The sequence below is a fragment of the Diadema antillarum genome, unplaced genomic scaffold (assembly GCF_040938485.1).
Source record: "Diadema antillarum isolate AM-2024a unplaced genomic scaffold, OU_Dant_1.0 scf00000182, whole genome shotgun sequence".
In the NCBI taxonomy this organism is placed as follows: domain Eukaryota; kingdom Metazoa; phylum Echinodermata; class Echinoidea; order Diadematoida; family Diadematidae; genus Diadema; species Diadema antillarum.
The window spans coordinates 1,576,350-1,593,038 of record NW_027271071.1 but is presented as its reverse complement, the minus strand read 5'-3'; the positions used below and the strand labels follow the sequence as shown (position 1 = coordinate 1,593,038).

The following is a 16,689-nucleotide window of genomic DNA, read 5'->3' as shown; positions in this document are numbered from 1 at the left end:
ATTCAAAATGGTTTGTTATGTTTCCTTAAATTTCGGGCCTATACATTTCTTTTTTTAGGGCCCCTGAGATTTCAATTGTAACGATTTGAGTGGCTTACATGGGTCACCAGAGAAACAAAATTGTATATTATCTTAATACCATGTACATAGGGCCTACGAAGATTGAAATTCTAAAATCATTTTACTGAAAACACTTTCCTAAAACTTTCGCTGATGTGTTCTACCAATGTTGCTGCTTTCACTCAATCCACATTGCACTTTGTGTTTTGATTTCCTTTAATACGAAGCCTCAGCTGTATGCTTGTTTATCGATTTCATTCTTAAAATGACGTTTAGTGAAGGTTTGTGTGGAGTTCATTGGGGGATTTGTGCACCTTATCACATGAGTGATAGTTGCCATGAAATATCACTTTTTGGTTGCAATAAAAAGTGTGAAATGTGAATAGAAATTTTAACATTCGCTGTTTTGATATTTCGTGGGTATTTCACAGCATTGCGCGTAATGTTGATTACTTTACCTACCTATATATATATATGCAGATTTAATTGTGCCTTTTTACTGACAAGTTCTTCAAAACGTGAAGCCTAATGACTGTTTATCTGTAGATATACAGCTGTATGATATCAATCTTTTTCATAGTCTTACACCAATTCCTGATCCATACAACCACCAATCTGTCAATACTGTGATACCTGTCCCATTCTCCTCTCTACTCTTCACCTGTATGTTTCTAGAATCTGTTTCATCTCCATTTCGCCTCCCCTCCTCTGTCTGCCTGTCTGTATCTTTCTATCTATCTATCTATCTATCTATCTATCTATCTATCTATCTATCTATCTATCTATCTATCAAGCTACCTATCTATCTATGTATAGATTTATAATGATTAGGGCCTATGTGTGTGTTCATACATTGATCCCAACCAGCACGGAAATCGGAAAGGCCTGTCAACAAATCACTACCTCATCCAGTTGCTTCACCAAATACTAACAAATGCTGAAAATTCAAAGGCGATATCAACTATTGTTTTGACCGATTTTTCTAAAGCATTCGATAACATAGACCATAACATCCTCGTACAGAAGTTGCTTGACATGAGTGTAAGACCCTGCCTTGTTTCTTGGATCGTGAGTTTTCTTGAATTTCGTTCTCAGTGTGTTAAGTACCATGGAAAGCTATCGGACTGGAAAAACATAAATGCAGGTGTCCCCCAGGGCACTAAACTTGGGCCAATTTTATTTCTGATAATGACCAATGATGTATGTTCAAATGTTCCAGTCCAGCATTTAAAGTATGTTGATGATATGACTTTGATTGAGAGTAGGAAAATGACTCAACCATCCAACATGCAGCATGCTTTGGATGAAATTAACCAGTGGACCAGACACAACAATATGAAATTGAACCCCTCAAAGTGTGTATCAATGACAATAACTTTTTGTAAAAACCCTCCTCTGCATAATGCTTTGTTCATTGCAGACGTTGAACTAGGTACTGTCACCCAGACAAGGATATTAGGTGTTGTGATTCAATCAAACTTGAAATGGGATGGTCATGTTACTGAGGTCCTAAAAAAGTGCAACAAAAAGTTATACATGCTTCGCTCCCTCAAACGTTTCCACCTCCCCACAGCTGATTTAGTTACTGTATACTCAGGATACATACGTCCTGTTCTTGAGTATGGCTGCCCAGTGTTCAGTGGCTCCCTCACAAAGAAACTTGAAAGTCAGTTGGAAATGATTCAGAAAAGAGCCTGCAGAATGATATTAGGCAAAAACTACATATCGTACATTACAGCTCTTGAAACCTGCAAGTTGGGCACTTTAGCTGAAAGGAGAAGACAGCTGAGTCTAGAATTTGCTTGTCGGATGGTTAAAAACCCGCTCGTATCCCACTGGCTACCTGCTAAACACCAAGGGCATCAATACACATTGCGTTCGAACACAAGGTACCAGCAATACAAATGTAAAACAAAACGGTTTCAGGACAGTGCAATTCCATATTTCATTAATCTACTGAATAATAAAGATTAGAAGTTTTTATGCATTTGTATAAGTAGCATTTCAAGTATGATGTTTTCCGGCTGTATGTTCATCAGTCTATTTGCCTGTGTTGTTTTTGATATGGTATTATTTGTAATAGAAAAATATATTGCGGATTTGAGTAAATGACCGGATATTTGGTACATATGAAGTAATAGTGAGAATTTAACTGATCTTATCAGTTTTTGAGCCATAATTTTTATGATTGTTATAGCAGAGACGGGTAGATTTCGCTTTTTTTTTAAATTTCGGATATTGTTTTGTTATAAAGAAAACAATGAGTGTGGATTGAGTTGATCTCTTTTTCATTTCAGATTTTGATTTGAGATATAGTTTCTTTTTTTCTGATGGATGTAGTTTTTTGATATGTAGGCCTAAAAGATATGTTTTATTTATGTTGAAGGATGAGCTGTCATGATGATAATAATTGTTTAAAAGAAAAGAAAGAAATATTGTTTATTTTATTGAAATTTGGCACACGTGATTAATGTGATGTGTAGGTGTGATCTTTTTTAAAATCAAAATCAATATATGTAGATGAAATAGTAATGGAAATTTTTTAATGATTAGTTGTGTAATGATATGTTGACAGTGAATTTTTTTCCCTTTTCCTCATTTCTTCTTTTTTCGTTTTTCTTTTCTTTTTGAAAAAGTAATCTGAGTATTGATGGGCTGGTACCCTCACTGATTTTATTATCAGTTGTAATAGTAATGATTTTTTTTTATTCAGTGTTGAGCAGTGTTGCCATGTTGACAGGATATTTTTTTATCTCCTTTTTTCTTCTCGTTTTTGTAAAAGCAATTTTCAGAATTGATTGGGCTGGTACCCTCATAGATTGATCACTTCTTGTGATTTACCACATGTGACCACTGTAATATTTGTTCTTTTTTATGTCATGTCCTTATATCATTGTTTGTACAGAGCACCGAAATAATCTGTCTATTTTTGTAACTATGATTGTAAAACATGTGCAATTCAGCCTTTGGCTGCCAGACATGATTTCTAATAAAACCTGTTCAATTCAAAAAAGTGTCTGTTTGTGGTAGTTTGTGTGAAACACTTAAAATTGTCAAGCTTCGCAAGATTATTACCTTCGTGGTTGTTTTCTGAATGTCGAGCGTTTATACGTCACGCACTTTTTTTTTCACTACAGATATTCACCTAGTTGCATAATACCTATTGTTCTCTATACATATGGTTCTCTTCGAGAGGAGAATAGCAAGCATGTATCGAAGGCATCACTGTTATCATTAGTTGTGACACCTTAGCCTTATGCATCATTGAACATGCTGTGATTAGAGTGTGAATTAATGACTAGGCTGGGGAGCGAACATGCCTTCAATGAGTAACGCTGTGTTGATGAGGCAATGAAGCGTGATACGACATCGGTCTGGCTGTATATCTTCCTATCGCCACGACGTCCGGAGCCCCTCGGGTCATATACGAATCTCTGGTCGATTTTCGTCGCGCTATAGGGACGACGGTGTCTCGCACATCCGGGGACTCGAAGGAGTAAAATGCTCCCACTGATGAGGCCGTGAACTCCGGCGTCTTTCACTGTCGCCGAGACTCAATAAAAGGGAATGCATTTTTAAGCCACCTATTTACGTACACACTGCGTCGAAGGACAGAAGACTGGTCGCGTCATCAACACTCTACTTGGGTTCATCGCCCTTTTTGAGTCGCCGCACGCTGAGTGATTAACTGATTAGTTGGGGCATACATAGTTAATACAACACACCTACACAAAGGCATGATAACATCATTAGGTCTATGCACTGCAAGTTAACATTTTTAGGCCTATATGCACTGCAGCTCTGCCCTTATGGGCAGTATCTGTTGTCTTTTTCCACACTTTCTTTATTTATCATGAGTACTAAAAAAATGGTAAGACTAGTCTTATTAAGTGGCAGTGGTAATTTACGCTGGGTATAGTCAGTGAGACGACAAAGCGCAGGTGTCTTTTGTCATTTTTGCTAACACTACATTACATTTTCCTATACATGTATCCTGTATTTTGATTGAGAGATAAGCATCGTTGTGCATTGGTGCCATTTACGGCAAGGATGCCAGACATAATTACAGGAAGTTCATCAGTTCTGATGAAATGTGATGTGTTGGTTGTTTCCGTCTTCTCCAATTGAAACCTTTTCCTGTTGGGATTTGTCACCAGTTCGGTCTAGAATGAATGAAAAAAAAAAATGCAGCTGCAATACTACATGCATACACATACACACACATACAGTGCATTCCCGTTATAATGAACACGGTTATAACGGAGTTCTGGTTACAACGAAATCAAAATTCAGGTCCCAAATCTATCATATGCATAGCTTTATTCACTATAGGCCTACTGTTCGGCTATAAAGAAATTTCGATACAGCGAAAGAAAACCGGCGGTCCCGCGGACTTCGATATAACGAGGACACTGTATTGCATTTTCGCAGGTGATAATGTCATACTGTTATACCACGCTGCAGATCTGTATAACTGTTAAGTTTGTGCATGTGGAAACCGGAAACACATACCAGTATACATCCTGTAATAAGACAAATGCACATCTGTATATCCAGGGAGGTGGGAATTCGAAGAGAACGTGAAAGCATTATCAATGTGTTAGAATTGCTTTTATTGAGTATGATGATGACTATATTGTAGAGTTTGCACATACAGGGTGAGAACAATCAAAGCCTGAAAAAAAATCACGTGGGTCAAATTATATCAAGGTGTCAACGATATCATACTGAAAGACTAGATAGTACACAGGACTAAAATAATTATCGAACAGAAAATGTGAGAATGTGAAAGTTGCTTGTTGCAAACACGAAGAACACAGCAGGACATCAGCACATTTGCACAAGAAAAAGAATGGCACGCTCATTCCGTCTGAAAATTTGATGAAGTCATTTATTTTCATGTCGAGCAAACACGTCAAAATGTAACCTCAAGCATGATTCGAGAGGCCGTGCTCTCTGAGGAGCTGGCGAGGCACAAAACTGGGGGAGGAACAAACCGTGCACTTTGCGTCTATAGTTCATCAATGAATGGCACTAGAATCTTGGGGCGTTACAGAAACACCTTTCAGATTATAACAAAACCAGACACCCAGCTCAGGCCACATCCAACCAGTTTTACCGGATGGCACAAGGCAGTATGTTACAGTAAATCCAATTCTAAAGCTCACATGTAACCCTTTTGCATCGGGATGTATCTATAATATTGCAATGTCAATCTCTGCAAATTGACACAAACTGTGCATTTCACAATGCAGTCTGAAGATTCAATTAAAAAGATGCAAAGATAGTGTTGGGTCTCTTTTTCGTTTGTTTGTTTGTTTGTTTGTTTGTTTGTTTGTTTATTTCTTTGTTTTATACAGAGTGTGTGTACGTTTTTTTTTTTTCATTCACCAATTCCAAAATAATCGAAATACAGAATGTGTTACGGGGAATAAGACCCATGCAAAGAAATACACGCAGCACCAGGTTTATACATTCACACAGTATACTCACATAAACAAACATGTACCAGTGATCACGAGCCATTCAGGAGCCAAATCCTGTACAAAGACAAAGTTGTAGTCATCTACTTGAACTGATTGACTGAATGAAAGATATTACCATCGCATTAGAAATACTTTACAACAAAATCATCGCCAGTCAAGAGAAGAAGCACGAGTACATCATTCATTACCCAGAGGGTGTTCACGGAGCTATGTGTAGTAGGTCCGGTTAGAGTTCGTTATTCGGAAGGTTCTTTATTCCGAAGGTTCGTTATTCCGAAGGTTCTTTAGTCTGAAGGTTCATTATTCCGAAGGTTCGTTAATCCGAAAATGACTCAAAGCTCGTTATTCCGAAGGTTCGTTACGGACCCTATTTCATTTCGGATCAACGAACCTTCGGAACAACGAACCCTATTTCATTTTCGGATTAACGGACCTTCGGAATAACGAACCATATATTTCATTTTTGGATAAACGAGCCTTCGGAATGTCGAACCCTATTTCATTTTCGGATTAACGAACCTTCGGAATAACGCCACAAATGTTCGGATTAACGAACCCTTTTTCATTTTCGGATTAACGAACCTGTAGGTATAGGGAATTTGTGTGTTTCGGATTAACGAACCTTCGGAATAACGAACCTTCGGAAAAAACGAACCTTCGGAATAACGAACAGCACCCAGTAGGTCCATAGTGTGCTTCATAGATATAGGGAATCTAAGAAGGTTGATGCTTCTCTAAATTGGATTTTGGGTAACATTATTTTGTAATAGATTCATTCAGTAGGCCCTGCGTGCAAAAGAAAATCACCATCAAGGTTTCTGTGTGACTCTCAGAAATCAAAATAAAACATACCGATACGCACACTGAAGGATTACATAATTACTCACGTAGCGAGGTGTGAAAGGGGTCCATGAATAAAAACTTGATAATTGTTAATAATTGGACAGCATAATGATGAAGAGCTTTTAACGATGTTAAGAGTGCAGGAAATAGGTGGTGCGATTATAGGGCGATTGAATAAAGATAACAAAAGGGAAGGGACGGGGGCATCATAAGAGGGCTTGGGGTACGTTTGGGCAATGGACAAAGGGAATAAAGAAAATAAATGCGAGAAAGTCACAATTTTGTTTTCATATAGAAACAGCATAAGTTTGGAGGGCTAGGAGTTCGTGTTTGAGGAAGACGAGTGGTGTTTATTGTCTAGATTACTTTGATTGCACAAGTCAATTTTAGGAACAATACGTGAGAGTAAACTTCCCCGTATTGCAATATATTTTTTATTCTATCAATACAAAGGGTTGGAAGGAATATCAGCGATTTCTCGGTGGAAAGAAAGGAACAAAATGGAGGATATTTGTAAGCGGATCAGTCATATTAGGATTGGTGTCAATAGACCAGTTCGTAATTCCACTTTGCGCATGAGCAGAAAAAAGGTCATTTGTACCAACAGGCATTTTGGTTTATTAATTCACTGACATAAGTATATGTGATGAGATGATTATTCATGTGATCCTTGTTTAAATAGTGCTTGCCAGCACATCCACCTGATAGCAAGCCTGGTATTTGGCAATGTGAAAAGAAAAAGGTTGTTATTGCATTCCATACGAAATAATGAATTAGATGGCTGCTAAAGTGTCAAAGTCGTGTCACACCATTCCGGGCAAGCTAGGCGGGCTTGTGGCGAGGAGGTAGTTTCCAGCACGTAGAAGATTTTCAGCGGGCGAACAAGAATGTTTTGCAATTTTCATTCATGCCTTGTCATACCGTACGGGGGAACTTCTGCGGCTTGACTTGCGGGGAAACAAATTTACTCCCTGGACCTCTCCGCAGTTGACAGTTGACAGTATCTAGCGCGTAGTTACCCGCACGGAGGTGCTCACGCAAGTCCGATTTAACCGCAGCCAAGTTTTGAGCATGACCAAAACTTTTTTCCGGGTGAGTCGCGGGAATGCCCGTAGAGGTCCACGCAGAACGCCAGTAGGATCGAGACCCTTAGCAGCAGTACTTCCCAGGCAATTCCCACGCAGGTACTTCGCAGCCCCGTATACAGCCAAGATAATGAAATTCTGTGAGATTTCAGCCATTCCATTAGAGGAATTCCTTCACTGAGTTGTCAGCCCCCACGCGACTGGTACAAAGGTCACACTGTATACTCGCAATTGTTACGCGTCCAGCAAGTAAGACACATGCGCTGACTCGCACAAATCCTTTTCCGCCCTCAGGAATGTCCGGTATGCTAGAAAATCCCTACACGTAACAAGCCCGAGTTCTAGCTTGCCCGAACACGGTTGCGGGTAAAAAAAATATGCGTGCGCACCTCCGGGCGACTACTTGTGAGATACATGCTAGGTACTGTCATGTGCGGATCATCTACGGGGACCTCCGGGTGGTCAAAATTGTTCTTTGCAAGTCGCACGCAAGGCTGGTGTGACACGGCCTTTAACTGGTATGACGGACTATTCTGTCACCTGTTCTAAACACAAGTTCATGCTTTGTTTGAACACGAATTCCATAAATTGGTATGTCGGACAAGCTTATGCATTATGCCGCTTTAAAATGAGTGAAGTGCCTAACCAACTGAGAAAAAAGAAAGGTCATTTGCACCAAGGTGTACATGAGCTAATTACGAACTGGCTTTAAAAATGCCATGACGGGTAGCAGATTTGAAAGGGGATTATAGTATGAGGCACTGGCGTAGCCGGGGGGGGGGGGGGCGATGGGGGCGGTCCCCCCCCCCTAAGATTTGAACCGGGGATTTGGGAGGCGGAAAAAAATGCGTGTATACTGTATGCATGCACATGAAGCGGGTCTCCTTTGCAACCTTTCATCAAATAAGATATATATATATATTTTTTTTTTTTTATATTTCACTCAAAATGTGCACCAGATCGTTGAATTTTAATTCAAAATATGCAAAATCTCCCGTGCTTGGGAGGGGTATCCCCCTCCCAAACCCTCCCCCTCTCGTATACGAGATATCTCAATTTCAACCTTAAAAAGATAAAAGCTCCATCGGAAGGGAAGGGTGGAGATAACACTCGCCCACGCCTTCTCCCTGCTCGCCCCCCGCCCCCCCCCCCCCCCCGCCATGCAAAGAAGTAGACTGTGGCTATACCCAGATCGCTTTATTTCAATTCTAAAAACGCAAAAGCTTCGCGAGCGGGACGGGGAATCCCCCTTCCCCTAAGCTCTACCTCACTAGACTTTATACATACGCACAGATGGTGCACATTCGGAATAAGAGCTAAATTCCGTGATTTTAACACTTCGATGAAAAAGTATTGCACCAAAAATTTGCACCAGACCGCTGAATTTCAGGTCTGAAAACGCAAAATCACCTTCGTGTGGGAGGGGATATGCCCCTATCTACACCCTCGTGTGCATGTTTTTTCTGTTTGATTGATGAACAGACAGCGTTCATGATATTCAGTGTAAGAATTAATACAAGAAGACTAGTGTATTCAAATTATACCATCTTATAGGCGAATTGTTCAGAAATAATCTACACTGAAATATACTGCAACCTTAAACAAGTGGGACTGTTTCAACTCGTTAAAACACGCAAAAACATGCATCAAATTGCACCATTTGCAACATCAAAATGCAAAAAGTTCTTACTGTGGGAGGGGGGACACCCCCCTCCCTTATTTGAAAAATTACATATGGCGTGAGAGGGATTACTTTGTCATAGTTTAGAAGTTATCTAAGTCATCGAAAACAATACGTTGCATTTAAATCCAGTCATTCGTTCCATTTGAACGTGTCATGTGGTGTCCCTCAGGGATCTATCCTCGGTCCCCTACTTTTTTTTATTTATATTAATGATATCATTAATTCCTCTCCTCGTTTAAACTTCATTTTATTTGCAGACGACACCAATGTTTTTTATTCCCACAAGGATATTGTAACATTGGTTGATACATTTAACATGGAATTAAGTAATATTTCGAAATGGTTTAGAAGTAATAAGCTTTCATTGAATATTGATAAAACATGTTTTATACATTTTCATACGCTTCAATCCCAACCCACCCTTCCTCAAAGTATTTCTATTGATGATATAAACATTGCTGAGAAACATTCAACCAAGTTCCTAGGAGTGACCCTAGATAACAATCTAACTTGGAATACTCATGTCCAGAATATTATAACAGCATTATCTAAAGCAACTGGTGTTTTAAGGAGAACAAAATACATAATTAATGATCAAACTTTAATGATGTTATACAACACCTTACCTCTACCATATGTAATGCACTGTAATATTGTATGGGGCAACTGTAGCAAAACCAAACTGAACACAATTTTTCTTCTTCAGAAAAAGGCTCTTCGTATATGCACACATTCAAATTTTTTGGCTCACACTGATCCCATATTTTATCGCCTAAAAACTCTAAAGGCCCATGATATACATTCATACCTAACTGCTATATTTATGTATAAACACATTCGAAATTTATTACAATTTTTCCATAATGCCCTAGTAACTAATGATCACATTCACTCATACCCTACCCGTCGTTCCCATGATTTTCATTTAAGTAATCCAAAGCTTTTACTTGCTCAAAAGTCGATTAGACATCACGGTCCGGATACATGGAACACTCTTCCTGAGGAGTTGAAACAGTGCGCCTCCTTGTTTTCATTCAAAGCAAACTTAAAGAAGCATATTTTATCACAGTATACTTCAAATACGAATTAAGCACGAATAATTTATATGACTTATGTTGGTCTCCCGATAGTAGCAACGTCGTAAGTCATTCCCTCTTCCAGCAAACCAATTTTATCATTCCAAATCCCAGCCTATCTGCCCCTGTGCACTCTCAAGCACTCGCACGCACATTCACCACCATCACACAGAGTTTATTTTCCCCTGCTATCATCGCAGCAGAATTTGTATTGTTTACCAATTTACCTACCTACCTTTTCCTCGGGCCGGCCATCTTTTCAAGCAATGCTTACAATGGCGGCCCTCTGCATTATCACTTCTTAAATATAATATTGTTATTGTAATCCCAGCTGCATAGACATGCATACTGTAATATCATTAATTTCCTTTTATATCGTTGTTTATGCAAGTCAAACGACTCTGTTTCAAATATACTTTGTATGTTTCCCATGTTCACGATTATTCAATCTATGTATATATTGATTTGCAGAAAATAAAGTATCTATCAAACAAACACCCTCCCCTTCCCCCTCGCTCGCTCCGCTCGCTCGGGTTCAGTCGCGTTCATGATATTCAGTGAAAAGAATTAATAAATTAATTTGCAAAATCAAAATGCAAAAAGTTCTTACCGTGGGCATTCATGATATTCAGTGAACAGAATTAATACAAGAAGTGTATTTAAATTATACCATTTTATAGGCAAATTGTTCAATAATAATCTACATCAAAATAAACTGCTACCATAAACAAGTGGGACTGTTTCACGTCGATAAAACGCGCAAAAACATGCATCAAATTGCACCATTTGCAACATCAAAATGCAAAAAGTTCTTACTGTGGGAGGGGGGACACCCCCCTCCCACACCATCCCCTACCCCCTCGCTCGCTCCGCTCGCTCGGGTTCAGTCGCGTTCATGATATTCAGTGAAAAGAATTAATACAAGAAGTGTATCTAAATCATACAATTTTATAGGCAAATTGTTCAATGATAATCTACATCAAAATAAACTGCTACCATAAACAAGTGGGACTGTTTCACGTCGATAAAACGCGCAGTTCTTACCGTGGGAGGGGGGACACCCCCTCCCACACCCTCCCCTACCCCCTCGCTCGCTCCGCTCGCTCGGGTTCAGTCGCGTTCATGATATTCAGTGAAAAGAATTAATACAAGAAGCGTATCTAAATTATACCATTTAATAGGCAAATTGTTCAATAATAATCTACATCAAAATAAACTGCTACCATAAACAAGTGGGACTGTTTCACGTCGATAAAACGCGCAAAAACAAGCATCAAATTGCACCATTTACAACATCCAAATTCAAAAAGTTCTTACCCTGGGAGGGGGGACACCCCCCTCCCCCCTCCTCCCCCCCCCCCCCCCCCCCCCCATCGCTCCGCTTGCTCGGGTTCAGTCGCGTTCATGATATTCAGTGAAAAGAATTAATAAATTAATTTGCAAAATCAAAATGCAAAAAGTTCTTACCGTGGGCGTTCATGATGTTCAGTGAACAGAATTAATACAAGAAGTGTATTTAAATTATACCATTTTATAGGCAAATTGTTCAATAATAATCTACATCAAAATAAACTGCTACCATAAACAAGTGGGACTGTTTCACGTCGATAAAACGCGCAAAAACATGCATCAAATTGCACCATTTGCAACATCAAAATGCAAAAAGTTCTTACTGTGGGAGGGGGGACACCCCCCTCCCACACCATCCCCTACCCCCTCGCTCGCTCCGCTCGCTCGGGTTCAGTCGCGTTCATGATATTCAGTGAAAAGAATTAATACAAGAAGTGTATCTAAATCATACAATTTTATAGGCAAATTGTTCAATGATAATCTACATCAAAATAAACTGCTACCATAAACAAGTGGGACTGTTTCACGTCGATAAAACGCGCAGTTCTTACCGTGGGAGGGGGGACACCCCCTCCCACACCCTCCCCTACCCCCTCGCTCGCTCCGCTCGCTCGGGTTCAGTCGCGTTCATGATATTCAGTGAAAAGAATTAATACAAGAAGCGTATCTAAATTATACCATTTAATAGGCAAATTGTTCAATAATAATCTACATCAAAATAAACTGCTACCATAAACAAGTGGGACTGTTTCACGTCGATAAAACGCGCAAAAACAAGCATCAAATTGCACCATTTACAACATCCAAATTCAAAAAGTTCTTACCCTGGGAGGGGGGACACCCCCCTCCCCCCTCCCCCCCCCCCCCTCGCTCGCTCCGCTCGCTCGGGCTCGGTCGCTTCACTCCGTCGCAGACTAACCGCCCCCCCCCCCCAAGATGAAATCCTGGCTACGCCGTTGATATATGTATACGTAGTGGAAAAAAAAGGAAAATAACAAAGAATACACAATTCCAAACGAAAACAGGGAATAGACGAGGGAGGCTATGTGTAATGGGGTGAAGGGAGATTATTTACATAAAACAAGGGTAGGAATGAAGGGAGGGGGTGGAAAGGAAAGATAAAAAAGGGTTATGTGAGACGATAGAATACATACACAAACACACACACCCAACAAAAACAAAAACAAAAAACAAAGCAAAACAAACAAAACAAACAAAACAAAACATAACAAAACAAAACAAAACATGACAAGAAGACAACTGGGTTTCAATAATATTATACATTGATACTTTCTTCTTTTTTTTAAGGGAAGTCTGACATAAAAGTATATGCATCTGTAATGTAACATACAGGACTTACTTTCAGTTATTGACATTAACATTGTTAACATTGTTTTAACGACATCACGCATCAACACAATAAGTATTTAAAAGAAGAGACTTAAGCCTACGCTTGAAGGCTGATTTACTTGAAGTGTGTTTAATGCTTGCATCAAGCGAATTCCAAAACCTGGGTCCAGTATGTACTAGCGTTTTAAGAGTAAATTGTGTCCTTGCACGGGTTAAGTGCAAACCTGAAGCCTGCCTTGTGTTATATCTATGAACATCACTATTTTTCTTAAAACGCTGTGCTAGTGCCAGTGGGAGTTCACCTGCATTAAGATCATACATTAGAGACCCTAACTGCATTAAATAGATACCTTCCACTTTCAAAATTTTATGTTGATGAAAGAGAGCATTAGTGTGAGTACGAAAATGTACATTACAAATTATTCTTATAACTCTCTTCTGGATCAAAAAGAGCTTTTCATTTTGAGATTTCGAAGAATTACCCCACGCTACTATACCATAATTAAGATATGGAATAATTAAAGTAGAATATAGGATAAACAATATTTCTTTGGGAATAACTATTTTTAGTTTGCATATAACACCAGTATTTCGTGATAAGAGCTTACAAATGTTATTCACATGTATTTTCCAATTCAGTTTGTCATCAATATACAGACCAAGAAATTTTGTCGAGTTTACTCTATCTAACGCAACTCCACCAAACAAAACATTTCCTGGTGATATTCTAACAGAATTACTAAAAAGCAAATAATTGGTCTTCTGAAAATTCAATGACAGTTTGTTTGCATGAATCCAAGTTATAATATTACTTAGCTCAATATTAACTGTTTGTAAAAGGACCTGAGGATTCTTGTGTGATAAAAATATGTTTGAGTCGTCTGCAAATAAAATAAATGAGAATACATCAGAGTAATATTGAAAATCATTAATATATATAAGAAATAATAGTGGTCCAAGTAGTGATCCTGGTGGAACTCCACATGTGACATTTTGTAACCCCGATTTTGCATCATTCAGTGAGACAAACTGCCTCCTGTTAGATAAGTAGCTTGTGAACCACTCCAAGGCTTTCCCTCTTACTCCGTAATGAGATAACTTCTGTAATAAAATAGTATGATCAACAGTGTCGAAAGCCTTGGAGTAATCCAGAAAAATACCAACTGTGCGCATGCGATTATCCAATGCCGTAGAAATTTTATCAATAAAATGTAAAATAGCATGACTTGTTGTGTGCTTTTCACGAAAACCAAATTGAAAATTGGAGAAGGTTTGGTTCACATCAAAAAATTTCACCGTCCTGACATAAGTTTTTCAAGGATTTTGGAAAATGTGGATAAAAGAGAAATTGGACGATAATTACTCAATAACTGGGGATCACCTTTCTTAAAAATAGGTATCACCTTCGCTATTTTCATATTCACAGGGACAATACCATCATTCATTGATAGATTAAAAATATGTACAATAGGTTGAACAACCCCTAATATAACATTCTTTATCAAATCATTTGAAATACCGTCATAACCTGCATGACTCTTCCTCTTTTTAAGGGAATTCACATTAAAAAGTTCTTCTTCATTTGTTTGGATTAAAAATAAACTACTTAGGTTTGGTTCCCGTAAATAATCAGAAAACATCTTCTCGCAGTGAGGCATTGCCCTTGACAGATTGGGACCAATACTACAAAAAAAAGATCATTGAATTTATCAACAATGACATTTTTATTTTTAATTAGTTCACCATTGATTCTAATGCCATGTATATCTGACTTTTTCTGAGTGGGTTTGAATACATTTCTAATAACTTTCCATGTGTCTCTGATATTATTAACAGTTGAATGAAACTGATCAGAATAATACTTCTTCTTTGCAGTGCGCAGAGTAGAAGTCAAAGTGTTTCTACAATCAGCATACTTTCTATACGCAGATTGTGATCCTGATATTTTATTTTTATAATATAATTTATTTTTTTTATTAATTGACCTTAATAATGAGTTAGTGATCCATGGCATTTTAGCAATTTTCTAACGATTTTTACCAGTACTTTGACACAATGGTATGCATTTATTGTACAGCAACAAAAACTTATCCCAAAAATTATCAAAAGCACTTTCAACATTCTCATCAATTAAGACTTGACTCCAATCAGTTTCAATTAAGGCTTCTCTAAGTTTAGCAATATTATAATTCCCGGTCTCCCCCACTCAATTTGATCCACTCTTTGGCACACAACTAAATTTCGTCTATGTTAGGTTTGTCATAGCCGTGAAATTTTCAAACTTCATCGATGCTACATGCATAACGCATCTTAAGTTTCGGCAAAGCAGACGACGTAGACGCGTCGACAAGCTCACAGGGGGTGGCCATTTTGACGCGTAATAGAAATGTAAACAATGATTCTCGATTCGGATTGGATAACATACATCACATGATCGTTCGCCAATGAATATTGTACACGGCAAAGTGTACATATTGCGGCTCCTCAGTGACAAAAAAAAGTTCACTGTTTCCCCCAAAATTACCAGAATACTGCAGGAGGGTTTATGTCGAACTTTTTTCTGTAGCCTCTTTGGTTATTTGTTTACACGTAGCTGTTGAGAAAGTTTAGTGCCGCAGTTGTCGGAACGAAACAAGCGAAAAAACCGGCTCACCCCACGGCCTAATTGGGAGACTTCACTTTGAAGACTTTACTCACACCGCATTGAAGATTTTACCTGGAGTAAAACGAAGTGTATCAATCTGCGTAGAGGTAAACTTCATCGAGTTGGATACCCTCTCTGATTCTACGGATAAAGAGGGACGAATTCATAGTGTGTGTCTGTGTGTGTGAGAGAGAGAGAGAAAGAGAGAGTGATGATTGTGTCATAAAACAAAGCCCAAGAATGTCTCCGGTGGTCTTGTTGATCGCCTGTTTCTTGCTCTACCAGCCGTTGCTCACTTCCTCTTCGGAAAACAACACTAGGCGTAAGTATCATTTTTTCAATTTCTACATTAGTACCTAATGGAAATTCTCATAGATACTCCACGCTTTTGAACTATTCTTATCTGGGTACAAAGTGAAATTAAAAAACAAAATGACACAACGGCTTGCAGCTTTGACTTCTGTGTTCTATTCTTGATTTTTTTCGCAGTAATTGACATGCTGCTATATCTTGTATGGTAGCCCTATATAGCCTATAGTCAAGGCGCAGGGACCCAGAAAAAAATGACTTCGTTCAACCCACCCCGCAGAAAAGGTTTGACTGCATGGGGTGGTCGGCTTAACCCTCTGGAACACCCCTAGGTAGTATGTGAATCCAAATTGTGGTATAAATAAAATTTTACAAGACACTTTAGTTGCGACAAGACTTTATTCTTCGAGAAAGAGTCTGCGCACGCTAAGACTACTACACGTACCACTAGCACTGCTACAGGCGCCAATGCCAGTGGTGCGTTTAGTAGTCTTAGTGCATACAGACTTTTTAGGCGACAAACAAGGGTTTTTGCATGCAAACTAACTTTTCACGCCAAGCTTGGTTCGATGTAGTGTAGTTTCTAGCCGTTTTTATTCCGTCTTTATTTCTCTGAGTTCAAGCAAGCCGAGTGAGAGCGCATACCCAGTGATTGCGACGCCAGAACCGTTTTTTGTCGCAATCACTGGGTATGCGCCCTCACTCGGCTTAGCGCAATACAGCGGGCTTCTGCACAATACACAAGCTGCAACTCAGAGAAATAAAGACGAAATAAAAACGACTAGAAATTAAGACTAGGGTC

At 38.9% G+C, this 16,689-nt stretch overlaps 1 protein-coding gene across 1 annotated transcript; it reads right to left on the bottom strand.

Annotated features, from left to right (window-relative positions):
- Positions 1–12,988: 12,988 nt before the first annotated feature.
- Positions 12,989–15,303, bottom strand: LOC139723190 (uncharacterized). The gene is made up of 3 exons (XM_071634447.1): positions 15,291–15,303; positions 13,673–13,815; positions 12,989–13,570 (listed from the first exon to the last, which is right to left on the bottom strand). The coding sequence occupies exons 1-3, from the start codon at positions 15,301–15,303 to the stop codon at positions 12,989–12,991; spliced, it is 738 nt and encodes a 245-aa protein (XP_071490548.1).
- Positions 15,304–16,689: the final 1,386 nt, after the last annotated feature.